This window comes from Schistocerca serialis, chromosome 1 (assembly GCF_023864345.2).
Source record: "Schistocerca serialis cubense isolate TAMUIC-IGC-003099 chromosome 1, iqSchSeri2.2, whole genome shotgun sequence".
Classification (NCBI taxonomy): Eukaryota; Metazoa; Arthropoda; class Insecta; order Orthoptera; family Acrididae; genus Schistocerca; species Schistocerca serialis.
This window is the reverse complement of record NC_064638.1, coordinates 849,571,684-849,589,933: the sequence shown is the minus strand read 5'-3', so window position 1 is coordinate 849,589,933 and position 18,250 is coordinate 849,571,684. Positions and strand designations below refer to the sequence as shown.

Here is an 18,250-nt window from a genome sequence, read left to right as displayed (position 1 = left end):
TGGTGAGCAACTACAACCTCCCTACCCCCCTTCCACCATCAACTTGTATTTTCTATATTTTTATTTTATTATAATTTTTTATGTATCAAGTTTTCTTTTCTGATTCTACTTCAGACTCAAAAGTGATTCTTGTAGCTGGAGTCCAAAGTTTCTGTTAATCATGCCTTTTGCATTCTTGTGGAGATATTTCTGCAGCAACTTTCACCCCCAAACAAATATTTCTTTATAACTAACAGAGAAGTTCAAATTTAGCTTTAAAATTTTTAAGCCAAGAAGTCAAATATCAACTGTCATAGATGTAGCCTTCAAATCCTGTAGTGGTTCTTTAGTAATTATTTATTTTTCAAAAACCTTTCACCCACTTCTTTACCCCATAGTGGTTGAATTTCCAAAATCATGTATTTTCTATTTTCTGACTGAGAAACCAAATACCAGTTTTCATTGGTCTAGATCCAAAACTGCTTTAATAGCAACATTTTTCATAAAAGGCTTCGTCTCTTATTTCATCCACTTAGGGTTGGAATTTTGAAAAGTCCCTTCTTAAATGATGCCTACAGTATAAGATCCACATCTTCTCCAAATTTCAAGTTACTACCGTTAGTGGTTTGGGCTGGGCAATGATAAGTTAGCCAGTCAGTCAGAACATTGCCTTTTATATGTAGAGATGTCAGTGTATTGAACAATTATGCAACTTGTTTTATGCTTGATAATTTCAACCTCTTTGGAGACTCAAGATCTTATGTGTAAGAAACAATGTGGCTTCTGTTAAGGTTGAACAACCACATAATATTAGATGCAAGAAAAGTCAAATGCCAAACTGAAATACACTGGAAGAATACAAAGCAAATGTAGTCAATCCATGAAGGAGGTAGCTTACAAAACCTGTATATGACTAATTCTTGAGTTTTTCTCATCTGTCAGGAATACAAGTCAGGTACGAGTAGATTCAAAGAGCTTGAATCAACCCCTATTTGTTTATGTCAGCATTGGAACATGATGGATCCTTGTCTTCCTTTACCCTCACACAGGTGGTCCCTCTCATCCTGGGATCTGAGTGACCTGTCCTTCCTTTATAGACTTCCCCAAACTACTCTCCTTTACTCCCCAGGGAAGTAACAAATAGTTCCTAAAACTCAGATAGTCTCTTGCATTTCTGTACGCATCTATCAACAATATTAAGAATGTTGCCTCCATTCTCTATAATAATTTTTTGGTTTAGCTAATGAATTTTGCTTTCGATGTAACTGGAAAAAACTGTACCATAACAGTTGAAATAATACAAATCAAAATAATATAGACTCTCTTTCAGTCTCCATTGTGCCCAATAATTATAAAAGTGTCTTGATCGGAAATGCTTCTCTATTACACACTATATCTAAAATTATGCTCTGAGGAAGAATGATCATAGATAGGCAAGCAGAATGCTGTTTCAAAGCATTCTCCTTATAACAACAACAGTATCTTATGTGACTATACCTTTCAAATTATATGGATTACTTCTGACTTTAGGAGATGACTATTATTTCTATAAAATATATTTAGCTCTTGCTGTCCATGCATGTTAAATTATGATAGTTTCTTCCAATTTTAACTATAATGGAAATTCCAGGATGTTAAAATATTAAAATAGGGGAAAGACAACCACTTACCTATAGAGGACTGGTAAGTGGCACATGGAAATATGTAACAGAAAACCGTTAGCAATATCTTTTGAGATTACACACACACACACACACACACACACACACACACACACACACACACACACACACACACACGCACACGCACACACACAAACAGACAGACAGACATCCCCGATGAATACAGTCACGGTTCTGGCAAGACTTAAGTACTGGGAGCAGTTGCCTACGTAGACTGAGGTGGTGAGGGGGAGGGAAGGATGTATGAGGCAAGGGGGATAAGCAGGCTAGTATGAGGCAAGCCTTTCACGAGATGAATCAGTGGCTACCCAACAAGATGAAAGGAATTCAAGGGGTAGAGCATAGGGATAGAGAGAGGGGAGGGGGGGGGGGGGGAGGAAAGGCAAGGAAGGTGGTGATGAAAGGGAGACGTGGAAAAAACATATTATTAACTTAATCCCCCATTACAATAAATAACTAAGTGTGTTTAACAACTAAAGTCTGTATGGTGTTTAAAGATTCTGCATCATGAAATCAAACACTTAGCCAGGACTTGAGCTGCCAGAGGGGCACGGGATTGGGTGTGGAGGGTGGGCAACTCATGTTTTACAGTGAATGACAAAATAACTTTAACATTCCATAAGAAATGGCTCTATATACTTTTGCTACTAGTCAATATCCAATACAATTTCTGGCTTTCTTCAACTGATGGTCAATATGTTAACAAAGAAGTGGAAAGTGCAAATAGTGAGATGAAACAGATATGCAGACGATTTGAAAATGTGACTTTCATTGATATAAGCAAACTAGGAAGGAGATTCCATACTAGACATGGTTTCCACCTAAATAGATTAGGAAAAAATTTTGTAATTGCAAAAATAATAGAAATAGTATATGCCAAAACAAAAGTAAGTTGTGACACTTCAAATGTAATTCCCCTCAAGGACAAGACCCACAAATTACTTGGTGAATCTGAAAATGAAGCATCACCACTACAAGACAAGTGTGATGTTCTGACATTGCAAGAAAACACCCCAAGTGCTAGCAGTTCATAAGGAAGCATATCAATAACAACAGAACCAACACCTGAAGTATCATAAACAGCTACACCACCATCATCCCGCAGCAGCAGCAAGCAATACACCATATCCCCATGAACGACCTACAAGGTGCAGAAAACCTGTCCTTCTGGAGGATTTTTGGTACCTCACCAGGGCAAGGAACGGAGCATGACACCACAAAACGTAAATACAAATGAAACCAGTTCTCATCCTCATCACCTGCAGATTCTAAGCTTAAACATTCAGTGTCTTAGAAATAAATCATTAGAAGTTGAGGTAGCTATGAACAGTGCAAATATTGACTGCATGTGCATTGTGGAGCATTGGTGCAGAAGTTTTGAACTAAGTAGCATTAATATTCATCCGTTTAAGTTGGCATGCATAGTGGAGAAAAAATACCAAAAATGGAGGTGTATGTATATTTACCAAACCAAGTATCAGCTATAAAAGAAGGTGTGAAGCTGAATCATTGAGTGTGGAAAATCATTTTGAAGCAGCAGCTGTGCAGTTGAATGAAATACAGGGAAAAGTCAAAGTCATAGCAATATACAGGCCACCTACTGGTCCATTGAGTGTGGAAAATCATTTTGAAGCAGCAGCTGTGCAGTTGAATGAAATACAGGGAAAAGTCAAAGTCATAGCAATATACAGACCACCTACTGGTGATGCAGACATTTTCTTTAACCAATTAGAAATATTGCTTAACACTCTGTTCAATGATAGAGCCACTGTAGTTGTGTGTGGTGACTTCAATATTAATCTTATGAGTGAAAGTAGGCTAAAATACCAGTTCCTAAATCTTTATGTAGTTTCAACCTGCTTCCACACATACACACACCCACAAGAATAACAAGCAATACAGTCAGTCTTATTGATAATATATTTTCAAATGTAAGACGCACAGAAGTTGAAGTAACAAATACTGATTTGGGATTATCAGACCACAATGCTCTTGTCCTCAAAATTCCTTCGAGGCCACTGAAAGAGAAAAAAAACACACTTCATGTATAAAAGAAATTTTTCTACAGAAAACTGTGTAGAATTCGTAATACGCTAACTAATAAGGCTTGGGCAGAAGTACTATCCCTAACAAATACAAATGATGCATGTAACACATTCTCTTCCATTTTCATGGGATATTTTGAAATGTGTTTTCCAAAAAAGCTGTCAAAAATCAGGTTACATGGCAACACAAAGCCAAGTTGTTGGATCACAGCTGGCATCAAAACTTCCTGTGGAACTCTAAAGAGACTAATTTCTAAAATGAAAACATCCACAGACTTACAATTCATAGAATATGTCAGGAATTACAAGAGGGTGTATAGAAAAGTAATTGCTAAAGCAAAATTCATGAGAAATGATAGTTTTATAAGACAGTCTGAAAACAAATCAAAAGCCATATGGGGGTATTGTGAAGACTGAAATGGGGAAGAGTTGTGAAAACCAGGACATTAGCCTCAAAAATTTAAAAAATGTCAGTATTAATAAACAAGATTTGCCAAATTATATTAACAATTATTTCATAAATGCAACAACTTCATTAAGCTTAAAATTTACAAATGAAGAAAAACCTGAATATCCAAAAACAGCTCGTAGGATGAGAGTAGAGCCAACAAATGACGGTGAAGTGTTGAAAGTGATAGAAAGCTTGAAACCCAAAATGTCAGCTGGCATAGATGAGGTGCCTGTGTCAATCATAACAAGGACAGCACCACAAATCGCAAAGCCCTTTGCACACATAGCCAACTTATCATTCAGTGAAGGAGCTTTTCCAGAAAGGCTGAAAATTTCAAAAGTGAAGCGATTATTTAAAAACGGCGACAAGTATAAGGTAAAAAACTATCGCCCAATATCTCTCCTCCCAGCATTTTCAAAAATATTAGAAAAACTGATGAACCACCGAATCAACAAATATCTAAATGACCGTAATTTACTAAACAGAAATCAGCATGGCTTCCAAGCACGTAAAAATACCGAAACAGTAATAATGTGCTACACTGAACAAATAATCAAAAATCTAGAAAAAAATGATAGTGTAGTAGGAGTAAATTTAGACGTCTCCAAAGTTTTTGACACTGTGAACCAGGACATTCTTTTAGAAAAATTGGAAGCGTTGAGTATACATGGGATAGGAAAAAAATGGTTTGAATCATACCTAAAAAACAGAACACAGGTTTTAGGACTGACATCAACTTACTCCAACCACAAAATAAATTCAGTATCAGAGGCAAAACATGTAGAAATGGGAGTACCACAAGGCAGCATCCTAGGGCCCAAATTGTTTCTTGTCTATATAAATGATTTTCACACCTCAGATGATTCAGCCAAAGCAATAATATTTGCAGATGATACTAGTGTGATAATAAGAGCACCAAAGCAATTGCTACCAACAACTGCTGATAAAGTACTAAATTACATCCACTCTTGGTTAAATGCAAACAGGTTGACATTGAATGTAAATAAAACAAATTATATGCAGTTTGGGAAAAGATGCCAAAATGTAAATCTCGATCTGGTGTGGGGTGACAAAGCCTTAGACAGAGTAACATCCACAAAATTGCTGGGGATTCATGTGGATGAAAACTTAAATTTTAAGGACCACGTAACAAAACTTGCACAGAAACTTAATTCAGCCTGTTTTGCCCTCAGAATTATTGCAAATGTTTGTACCTCAGAGGGTGCCAGAATGGCATATTTCAGCTATTTTCAATCTCTTGCCACATACGGAATAATATTTTGGGGTTCCACAATAGGGTGCCTAAAACAAATTTTTTTGTTGCAGAAGAGGACCATCCGAATAATAACTCACAGACACACTGCAAACCCATGTTCAAAAAGCTTAGAATACTTACTATACCATCATTATACATATACAAATGTGTATTGTATGCCAGGACCCACATTGCAGATTTTCAGACAAATGCCGACTTTCATAACTACAATACCTATAATAGCGCAGCACTCCATACTCAGCGAACAAAAAGACCATATACACAAAGGCATGTGAGCCATATTGGTGTAAAACTGTACAACGCACTGCCAGTCAACATCAGGCAGTTAGAAGATGATAACAAATTTAAAACAGATTTTAAAAAATTTCTAGCAGAACAATGTTTTTATTCTGTAAATGACTATGTAGGTCAATAAATTTTTTCTGATGATATTTATAAAGGCAAAATGGAAAATATTCTATCTGTACCTAATCATTCATTACCTAATCAGTCATTACTTTTACATACTTAAAGGATAGCTGTTGTGTGATGTAAATATATACTTAAGCAGTGTTGTGTATATAAGGATTTGCCGTTCAGGGAAGACAAAACTAAAGCCTTATGAAAAACAGACTATGCATTTAAAATAACAAGCAGGGATGTATATAGGCTACATTAATTTCATTGTATTATTATTAACTTCACTGTGTTATTTTGTTTTGTACTTTTTTACGTATATATTGTTTGTGTCCCATTTCTTTGAAATGGCTTACATGTACCCTTGACAACATCCATAGAATATTTATTGTCAACAGATGGATAAATAAAATAAATAAATAAATGCTCTCCCTGCACCATGAAAAGTCTGATGTCAGAGGGGAAAAGGGCACAGAAAGAGGAAAGTGCCTCATAAGCATGTGCAACATGAGCAGCCAAGTCGTAATGGCAAACATCAGCCATCTCACTGGTAGTGCAGTAAGTGGACCAAAGTTGGCAGTTCAGGCTGTAGGGTCTGCCCCAGTTGACGTGCCTACAAACTGCTGCGAATTCTGGTGCTGCAAGGATAGAACATCTCTTTGCTTGATGAGATGAGATATGAGTTCCATCTCTCCTGTATCTCGCTGGATATGCCCTCAACTGGAATGCTCACGATACGAACATATCATCTAAAGCATATGAAGTTTCAAGTGGTATTACTGTTTATCAACTTACCATCACTGTTAGCATTCAGCAATGATTGAGATACTGTATGTTCCATTTCCGTAACCTTTTTCTGTAACTGTTGCTTCTCCTTCTCCATACTCTCTACCATCATTCTGTACTTCTTGGCATTAGCCCTCTCTTCCATTAATCCAAGTATCTGTAGAAAAGAAATTACAGTCCTAAGAACTGCAACACATTTCTTTAATATTTCTGCATTGTGAACACTAACTTAAATGGACTTATAAGTGATTTTGTTTTGTTTGTAGAAAATCAAATACAGCTATTATTAGATGAATTCATAAATATGTAGAGGTCCCTGTGACACATCTGTGACATGTGTGCACTGCAATAAATGCTGTTAAATATTTTAAGATTTAATTTTTTCAAATTGTACACTAACCACTGAATACATGGTGCACTTACTATGGTCCTTCTAGTAAGGAGTATACTAGATTAGAAATAGATAAAGCAGAATGTAAGTGCAATGATACAAAGAAAAATGGAACTATAACTCATTTTTTTCACATCTGCTATACCATTAGCATAACAGAAATAGAGTTTAATGTCTGGTCGACACGGATGTCATTAGGGATGGAGCCCAAGTCATATTGGGAAAGGATGGGAAAAAATACTGTACTTTGAAAGGAATCATGCCAGGATTTATGTTAAAAGCTTTAGGAAAAATCATGGGAAACTTAAATCAGGATGACAGTACAGGAATTTGAACTGTTGTCCCCCTGAGTATGAGCACACAGCTTTACCACTGCACCAACATGCTCAGCATCAATAACCAAACAACCTGATTCAGCCAAGGTGGGCTATCTTTACGTTTAGAATAAAATGATATAGACAAAAATAGAAAAAACATATCAGAAATGACATCAAAATAAAAATAACAAAATAAAATAATCACAGCATACCTATAGTATTACAACACCATGCTTGAATAAAACAGTCATGAGCGGTGCAAGTGAGCAACATGTAGTCAGAATTGATATGTTACAAGTACATTTAAGTGCACAAAAAATAAAATTTGGTAGTATGGCTATTTATCTTCTATGCAACCTTTTTTATGAGGATTACCCAGAAAGTAACGCAACACTTTTTTTTTCCTCAGCCAAAAACAATGCTACGAATGTGAAAGAAAAAGTCTTCTGTGTGAGGGTGCCAACAGACAGATAGCATAGCTGCAGGACAATTTCAAAATGATGTCTGTGGGTGATGTACGTTACAAGCAATGTGCCGTCATTGAATTTCTGACTGCACAGGAAGAAACTGTGGGGAATATTCACAAATGCTTGTGCAAAGTCTGTGGAGCATCTGTTGTTGACAGAAGTACAGTTAGTCACTGGGCACGGAGGGTGAGGTCATCAGGAGGCAGTTCGGCAGAACTCCCTGATTTGCAGTGGTCAGGGAGACCATCCACTGCTGTCACACCTGACATGTTTTAGCAAGCTGATGTCATTCACAAGAACAGACGCATTACAACTTGGCAGTTGGCACTGTATCTGTCAACCAGCAAAGGAAGTGTGGACGCAATTATTAGCACTCTTGAATATTCAAAAGTGTGTGGAAGACAGGTCATGTGTGCAAGACAGGTCCTGCAGTGTCTAATGGTGGATCACAAATCGCACAGAAAAAACATTTGTCTTTATTTGTTGCAACATTTTCAAGCTGGGGGGGAGGCCTTCTTGTCCTGGACTGTGACAGGTGATGAAACCTGGATTCACCATTTTAAGCCCGAAACAAAACGAAAGTCAATGGAATGGTGTTATTCCCACTCTTCACAGAAGAAAAAATTCAAAGCAACTGCTACCGCTGGTCAGGTCATGATCATCATGTTGTGGACTGTGAAGGTGTGATTCTCATTGATGTGATGCCAAGAGGAGGTACCATTAATTCAGAAGCATATGTCAACACATTAACAAAACTCAAGACGCTTCGAGCGACTTCAGCGCCACAGCAACCTAGGAGATGTTTAGCTCCAATATGATAATGCTTGGCCACACACAAGTCTGAGGACTGCTAAACACATTGCAAAACAGGGTTGGATAGCGCTACCCCATCCTGACCTAGCCCCCTCGGACTTCCACTTGTTTGGGCTATTAAAGGACGCCATTCGTGGAAGACATTTCGAGAACAATGAGGAGGTGATTCACACAGTGAAGCACTGTCTCCGCTATCAGGACAAGAGATGGTACCAACACGGCGTACACGCCCTTGTTTCCCACTGGAGGAAGGGATGGAGATTATGACGAGTTGGGAATTTGGGTCAGCTGAGAAGTGTGTCTGGGTGGCTCAGCCTGGTAATGCAACTGTTCTAGAGAAATGGAGCATCTTGGTTTGAGTCCTGCTCCAGCACAAAATTTTCAACTGGCATCATTCATTAATTTCAATGCCCTAATGTGGCCACAATAAGAATAATTTCCCTGAATACTGATATGTTATTTTGCTCCCACGGTAGCGGAATTCCTTAACTTTGTCTGCTTTGTGGTTCCTAATTTTGATGTTAAGTTTTTCAATAATCTCATTTCTGCTACTTCTCATTACTTTCATCTTTCTCCAGTTTACTCTCAACCCACATTCTGTACTCAATGGACTGTTCATTCCATTCAGTATGCACTGTAATTCTTCCTCACTTTCACAGAGGATAACAACGTCATTAGCAAATCTTATCATTGATATTAGTGAGATTTTAATCTCACTCCTGAACTTATCTTTCATATCTGCCATTGCTTCTTGGATGTACAGATTGAATAGTAAGGGTGAAAGACTGCATCCTTCTCTTGCACTCTCTTTAATCTGAGCACTTCATTCTTGGTCTTCCATTCTTATTGTTTTCTCTTGGTTCTTATACATATTGTATATTATCTGTCTTTCCCTATAGTTTACACTGGTTTTCTTGAGAATTTAATTTCAAACATCTTGCACTATTTTAAACAGGTGAACGCTTTTTCTAGACCAACAAATCCTATGAATGTACCTTGATTTTTAAGTCTTGCATCCATTATCAAATGTAACATCAGAACTCCTCCTCTTGTGCCTTTACCTTTCCTAATTCCAAAATGATTGCAGTCTAACAGATGATAAGTTTTAAATAATTTAGAAGTAAAGGAAACATTCACTGAACGTCAACAAAAGAGAAAGAAAAACAATGCCTCTGTTATCCGGTGAGTGGTCTCTTCACTACTAAATTATTTACAATCTGCCAAAACTTTATTATTATATTTAGACACACAGTTTATTCCATTCTTCTCTCCACTAGTCTTGTCAGTAACTTGGACACATGAGCTCTTACACTGATTGTAACATAATTTTTTACTTATCTGTGCTTATTATCTATGGATCTGTGAGGATGATGCTTTTCTGAAAGTATGACGGTATGTTCCCAATCTCATAGATTCCACACACCAGCTTGAACAATCATTTGGTTGCCATATGCCACAATGATTTTAGAAATTCCAAAAAAAATTAGGAATGCCTTATTTGATCGCAAGTCTTCCACATTTCTATCAAACACTGACTGTAATACTGTGTCCCCTAAATCTTCTAAATTGGCTTCTATTTCTTCCTCTATCACATCAGCAGTCAGTTCCTCCCCCACGTACAGGCCTTCACCACATTCTTCCCACCTATTTGCTCTCTCCTTGATGTTTAACAGCATAATTCCACCAGCACTCTTAACGTTGACATCTTCACTTTTGATTTAACTGAATTGAATCTTCAGCTTCTCCTGGTGTATTTGTTGATCAAACATTCCACGGGTGTACTGCCTGTCCATAGTGTCCAACAGGCACAATATTTTGACGATCAGACATGTTTCCATCATCAGGTGCATTGATGAAATAACCTCCTGCGGAGGTGAGGCTGACACATATTCCCTCCACTACAAGCCATTCCCTCCATGGTCTATATCCTCATACACATGTCAGCAGTTGCAGAGTCACTTGCGTTGTCATCTTTGTAGCATCAATGTAGCTGCTCTGTTCATCCTGTTAACCAGATCATTGTATGTGCCAAGCGTCTTCTTAATGAGAGCCAGCATTGCTTCCCAAGCCTAGCAGAAATTATAGTAGTAGTTGCCATTGATAATATTATCCCTGGTGCAAATTTTGATGGCTTCCCTAATGACACCATCCAAGTATATGGAAGTCTTTGCTAAAATACTGGTACATTCATATACTATCATATAATTCTCTGACAAGCAGTGCTCTGTGACCACTGACTTGTTAAGTTACATTAGTCGAGTGTGTCGCTGGCGTTCTTGGCATTGATCTTCAATGGTGCACACTGTTTGTCCATTAAATGTCTTACCACATTGGTATGGAATCTGTTATACCCCATGCTTCCACAAACTGAGGTCATCCTTGACACTCCCTAAGAATATCCCTGTTGTATTAGGTGGGCAAAAGACAGTTCTTCTGTGGTGCTTTATCAGTATGTGCCCAACTTTCCTCTACAGTGCATTTATGAATGGTATAAAGGTTGCAGCTATCTCTTCCTCCATGATTCTTCCATTTCCACAGGTTGTACTGTAATTGGCGAGGGGGGGGGGGGGGGGAGGGGGGTGTTGAAGAACACACGTAATCTGCAATGGGTGTGAAGAACATGCTTAATCAGGGTGTATACGGGGGCAAGGAAAAAAAAATTCCCGGATATCCTGTTTAAAAAATACGCTTTTTCCCGGGCGAAAATACACTTTTTCTGTGCTAAGTGACAGTAGGTTTTCCGTAGATTTTCCCTCGGAACTGTAAAACTTATCAATTCTTTGAATGGTTAACGTTTTATACAATCGCGTAGAACTTCCCGGAAAAAAAGAAAAGACGGGCAGAGAAGTTTTGAAGAATTTAATTTAAAAAAAAGGGAGAGAAGTGTTGGAAAGACCTTTGATTTGCAGCAACATATACGTTCCATATTTTCGTATTACGAAACTATAAATTCGAATTGCACCAAACACAGCGCGTTAGTTTGCGGAGCGTTGAAACCGAGGTTGCGATGTCCTTTTGTAAGCGAGTCATATCTCAAGCCACGAGAACTCGTCAGCCGATGGCAGCAGCTATTCAGAGCATAGGACACGTGATATAGTCAGCCCAATAGCAAGATCACTGGTTACATAGCGCGAACACGCAAGAGGAAAAGTTAACGGTTTACATTAATGTACACAGTACCGTATATCTACAAGAAAAGCTAAGCTTTCACATATAATATTAGTCTCTAAGATTAACACGCTACAACAGAAGCTAAGCTTTCACATGTAATATTGATTTTTTTTTTGTGTGTTATATTTTAAGATACATCACACAAATGTGCCAGTAAATTTAAAATTGGGACATAAATGTCTCGGCTCGAAATTCTTGTAAGTGGCTGGTCCTCAAACTGTTCAGTTTCGAACGCTCTGTGATTTAGATATCCATCCCACTTTCTCACACGTAACATAATTCATCTTGCGTAAAAAGAAATTTACTTTGAAAGTAACGCTTTTCTAACCACCGTTCGCAATACTATCCGAAGACTGTTAGAAATAGGTTCGATTTACGTTTCCAGAGAGTGCCAGAAAACAGGCATTATTGTGCGTGTGCAACTGCAGTGGTGTAGGAAGCCCGTATGTTCGTTTGTATAAAGCACTAAAAGAGCTTACATTACAGCATAAAAGAAACAGGGCATCAGAGGGTACTCCAATGAGCATCGGAATTTCGTAAACCATACTAAAATGCATAATTCGGCTTGTGCGAATCGGCTTTTTCCAGATTCACAATGAAGTAGATCCCATCTGATATTAAGCTTTTCAGTGTGGTTTTTGGGATGTAAATTTTCTTGGAGTACCAGTACTCTACGATCTCATTTTTGGTACTTTATTATGGCATAATGCCATATATGGCAGAAGATGATAACGTGCACTTGAAATTCAGCGAAAAGTTGGAACTAGCCAATACTGTAGAGTGAAACACTTCGTTTCAAATAAAATGATTGCCTCAGCGGAAAGATTAATAAAGTTAAATTTCTTTAGCAAACTTTCAAAAATAACTTCATTGTTCTGCAAGGCGATTAATGCTTGACTGCTACTAACTTGGAAATAAAATAAAATCAGAAAACTGAAATTAATAATATATTTCTGCCCTCCGTAATTATGTGAATGTATTTTAATTCACTTGATAGCTCCCGGCCACAGAAATCCGTTTCGTTTTCATTTGACTTGGGACTTGGGAGCTGTACACGAAGAGAAGCAGCGAATCACTTAACGTAAACACGTGTCACGTGGAGGTTAGCCCCCCTCCCCGCTACAACTCTGTGCAAGCGTCAATCTGGCAGCTAGGGCGCGCGAGAAAAATTTTTCTCGTTTGCATCTGGCTGCTTGTGCTGCTATCGATACACTGCCTGCCTGCACTCATCTTTTGCTTTCCCCTCTTTGGGGAAGTGTGAGGGGGAGTCTGTAGCCTTTCGGCTTTTACTCCCCTGTGAACGTGTGTGTGTGATTTTTCTATAGTTTTTGGTGTCTGTGATTTGTGATGATTGTTGTGAGTGTGTCTGGTACTTGCCTGAGGTAGGCGAGAAGTTTGGTGTTATATGGGAAGGAACAGGATGATGGATTGGGTGTTGGGATTTTCTCTTCGACTTAGTCGTCGAAGATCGTCATACTATCGATACAGGTAACAGCCAAACTTCAAGTAGCGGGAGAAGGTACTACTTATACGCGAGTCAAATGCGCATGCGCCACAGACCGCTGGCAATTGGTCAAACGAACCTAATGTGAACAGTTGTGACGTCATGCTCATAGCATGCAGTTTATTGTTACGAAGAATTACAGTCTGCGCCCTACGTCCTTTGACATATTTTTGCTATTTGCAAACGCTTGTGCGTGCACGGTTTTTTGTTGTTGTAAATTGCACATTTCCTTTGTCACTAAAGTTTTATTTTTTCCCCCTCTCGCTTATATTTTATTTATTGCTGCAGTATCATTCTCCAGCAGCAGGATATAATAACATTTTTTGCTAGAGAATCCATTCTGCAGCCAAAATTTAAAAAAATTAACTGAAAGCTAAAAAATGAAAAATTCCCAGGTTTTTCCCGGTTGTCCCGGGTCGTATACACCCTGTTAATCTGACATTCTGAGTACCTGTTTCCTTCAGAACACAGTTCTGAGGTATTCCAGTTCTTAGGCAAACACTCTGCATCTGGGATGGTGTGTGCCCTTACTAGTGTTTTTATTAGGTCGTTTCATTACTCACCATGGTGCCTCTATGTGAGTCACTAGAAGTCATTGGTCAGAAATTTGACTAGAAGACCACTGACCTTTTCAGGCATGTCCTAACCCCCACGTATTTTCTATATTATGGAGAATAGTATGAGTATGTGGGGGGAGTCACAATGGGCAGCCCACTCTCACCAGTGGTTGTGAACTGGTATAATGAACACTTCGTGGAAGAGGCCCTAACATCATCCAAATGGGAACCCAACTACTTTTTCCATTATATGGATGGCACATTTGTTATCTGGCTTCTTAAATGGGACAAATTCCTTGACTTTCTTGCACATCTGAACGCCATACAACCCAACATCGAATTCACTATGGAGACTGAAAAAAAAGAGGAAGTGCTGATAGCACACTGGCCCATGGTGTGTATCAGAAGAAAATGCACACTGGCCTGTATTTGCATGCATATAGCTGTCACCACCCTGTGAAGAGGAAAGAGGTGATAAAAACACTACTACAGAGGACACACGCCACCTCTGATGCAGATAGCCTGCCACAGGAACTGGAACACCTCAGAACTGTGGTGATACTAAGAATGGTAGATTAAGTGTGCTCTTTTCCCCACCACTACAGTACAACCTATAGAGATGGATGCAATCACAGAGGAAGATGTAGCCACAGACTTTATACCATACACTGGCATGCTACTGGGAAAAGTTGGGTGCATACTGAAAAAACACCACATAAGAACAAGTTGATGGTCACAAAGCATTGTTTGTCAGAGAATCATGCAATAGAATACAAAAGTATCAGGATTTTATCACAGACTTCCAAATAGTGGGACAGTATCATTAGAGTAGCTATTGAAATTAGCACCAGGGATAATCTTATCAGTCAAGACTGCAGCTATAACCTCAACATGGCTTGGGAACCAGCACTGGGTCTAATTAAGAAGACACTCAGCAAACAAAATGACCTGGCAACCACTGTGGACAGAGGAGCTACACTGACGCTATAACAGATGATGACACAATCATCTCCGTGACTGCCAACATTCACCCTCCACTGCAGACCAGGGAGGGAATAGCTTGAGTGGGAGGGACATAAGTCAGCTGCACACCCTCAGGAGCTCAGTTCATCAATGCACCTGACAATGGTGACATGTATAACTGCCAAAATATTGTGCCTGTTGGATGCTATGGACGGGCAGTATACCTGTGGACTGTTTGATCAATTTAAATGAATTTTGTTTTGACTTTTCTATGTGCTGAATGAGCCCTTCTGATGCCCAAATAAATAAAAATAACCAAAATAAATAAATCTTGTTCAAAAGTACACATCTTTTAATATATGTGATGCAAAAATCTGCTGCAGGGCAACATTCAATATCATGTTGAAACACCAGGGGCATTGTAACATGCTTAGATCCTCTTTGGCATGCTGTCCGAAGGAGGTCAAGACAGCAGTGATGGTGGCCCTCTTAAGGTCATCCATTGTGTGAGGCAAGTGCCTGGAGCTCAGTTGTGTTCATATAAGCAAATACTGTATGCTGTTCAATTCGGTTGTTTCCTTCCTCCTGGAGAAAAGTGAGCACAAAGTAGGCATATTATGTTCATGGATTATGGCCTCAATGGTGAATGCATCACCAAAGTCTTAACTGTAGGGCTAGAAAAGATACTGGAGGATCTTGTTACGATAATCCACACACCTCAAATTAGAGGTGTCTGTCATTCGCAAATGATGGAAGCCCAAAATGTGACTGACCCAGCTCCCTGACATACCCATGGGACAGCTTGCCCAAGATGGGCATTGGTAACTGGCTCCCTCCATACTTCTTATGTTGATCATCAGATGTCGGTCAAATACAACACCTGTAAGTGAAGCAAACCTGACACCAATGATCCAGGTCCTATTCCAGGTGTTCCCCTGTTCACCTATGCACGCCACAGTGTTGGGGAGCCTATACTGTTGTGCTTAATGGATACCAAGAGGCCAAATTAAAAAACTTCCTGGCAGATTAAAACTGTGTGCCCGACCGAGACTCGAACTCGGGACCTTTGCCTTTCGCGGGCAAGTGCTCTACCATCTGAGCTACCGAAGCACGACTCACGCCCGGTCCTCACAGCTTTACTTCTGTCAGTATCTCGTCTCCTACCTTCCAAACTCATTCTGGAGGCCAAATTAATTTTGTGGAGGTGGCTGTATACTGTCTGGATCAACACAGCCCTCACATTTGCCTCCAAAAAAATAGTGCACAGCTATCTTGCACTGTTATCATCTATATCACAATTTGTAGGTACCAGTCATCAGATGGCAATGGTGGGTGTGAGTAACCACTACCACTTGTGTATTACAGTAGCAGCTGAATGTTTGAATGATGTTGTTGTGGGTGTACATTTCAGCAGGCAACTTCCTATTTTAACAACCATTCTTGTGTAAAGTGACAACACACACACTGTCTAAGCTTGAAATGACACTTTGATGCATACTGTCAGACTGAACAATGTATACAAAGTCACAGTGTCCCATTGGTGACAGGATACACAGTGCACTCTATAGAACTGTATTGAGAATACATGTTTACTTTCACCTCATATTACACAAATGGCTGCACATAGCAGTTTCTTGTAATAGAAATAGTATTGAGAAAGAGGTTTATGATAAAAAACCCTATGCAACTCATGAGGATGGTGAAAAGCTGTTTTCTAACAGAAACTGAATGTTGCCTGTTGTTATGCAACAGAAAATTATGACTAGGCACTTACCTCCACTTTCTGATTCTGGAACTCTTGCTCCTTTTGCCTGAGTGTCAACTTTGCCTCTTCTAATAAGGCCTCCATTTGCTTCCTCTCATCTTCTTTACTTGCTTTTAGTTCCTTCTCTCTGAAAATTACCAAATATAATTTGTATCTGTAAGTTAAATATGGTGGATATCTTAACAGGTCCATGAAGCTATCTACACTTGTTCAAAATCTGTCAAATACACGAGAGGCAGAAGTCAGACATTATCTGCTTCCATTACATGTATGACATTTGTTCCTGCTAAAACTAGCAGCATAAGAGTATATTTTACCAATTCCAAGTTTGCTCTGAAATGTGTTTCTAGTGTTGTCACTTAAGGCAGAAAAAGAACATTTTTTCTGAATTGATTTAGTCAGTCATGAGACCTGCTCATATAGCATATCATGCAGCACACTAGCTTGTGTGACAGGGAGGGGAAGCAAACTCAAATCTAATTCACTTCTCAGATTAACGACTATGGGCTGTTACACCAACAAGCATGACTGTGCTTCTTAGGTAGTTTCCCACACTTATTTAGGCAAATGCTGTCTGGTTACCTAATTCTACCTCAGAAATACAATACACAAACAGTTAAAATATGACACCACACAGAACATGATTCACAGGCAGATGGCACTCATGACTTTCCTCCCTTAGGAGACCTTCATGACTGTGGTCTGGTATCTGGAAGGGCAACAAGCTACAAAGTTAAATCTAATATATAAAAATGAATATGCATTTGTTCATCTTGTATCCATTCCTATACCAGTCTCCTGATGGCGATGAAACTTTGGTGAGTTGTGCACAAAACAGCGAAGGTGTCTGTGAAATCAAGCTCCACCCACCACCTATACGGTTGGGAGTGAATGGTGATGACACAGAAGCATAACTCAGGAATGTCTGGAGCTATTTCAGGAAAATTCTGTATACATGTGACTCATTATATGTATAATTATTGTATAAAAATTCTCTGGGGGTAATATTCCCCAACTACTTCTAGGTTTGGGGTGAAAAAATGAAATGATCATATGACATTTTTGGCCAGGACACCCCATCTGGGGCTGTTAGCCGGCCTAGTGCAAGTCTTTTTATCTGACATCACTTTGGCAACTTACATATTGGTGATGATGATGTTGGTGATATTGATGAAAAAGGGGTAAAAAGATCTAGTGTGTAAAAATATTCAATAACATCCAACAAGTACCATATCCACAGTTTTTGTGGTTGCTACACTTACTGGTAACAGAAATGATGATGTTTCATCCCCACAGTTGGTGTGGGGGAGTAGGGGGTTAAAAATATAGCGATAAACATACATACATCTCTTTAACACCTGAAGGAATTTCTACCATTTTAGTGCATGTATCACTTGCTATCTAGAAAAATGGCTGATAGTTTTGGGGTGAAAAGGCATGGCACGATTGTGCACTGGAATCAGACTCTCAAGAAACTGATCCCCAATGCCACAGAAGTGACAGTTCTGAATGACATGCCAAAAGATGAAGATTTGCTGATTTCAAATATTCCCATCATTCCCACCAATATGCTATCTGATTTCAAATGACGACAGTTAACTGTTCACCTTCCATTCTCAACAACCATCAATAAGGCATAAGGTCAGTTGCTTCAAGTGTGGAATTAAATCTGGAAACTCCATGCTTC

At 38.9% G+C, this 18,250-nt stretch overlaps 1 protein-coding gene across 6 annotated transcripts in view; it reads right to left on the bottom strand.

Moving 5' to 3' along the window:
• The window catches only part of LOC126485121 (CAP-Gly domain-containing linker protein 1), a 552,921-nt gene that overhangs the window by 27,953 nt on the left and 506,718 nt on the right, over positions 1–18,250 (bottom strand). For all 6 annotated transcript variants that reach the window (XM_050108759.1, XM_050108769.1, XM_050108776.1 and 3 more), the window contains 2 exons: positions 16,573–16,690; positions 6,625–6,772 (listed from right to left, as the gene is read on the bottom strand). In XM_050108759.1, coding sequence (XP_049964716.1) covers positions 6,625–6,772; positions 16,573–16,690 — 266 coding nt within the window. The remainder of the gene's footprint in view (positions 1–6,624; positions 6,773–16,572; positions 16,691–18,250) is intronic.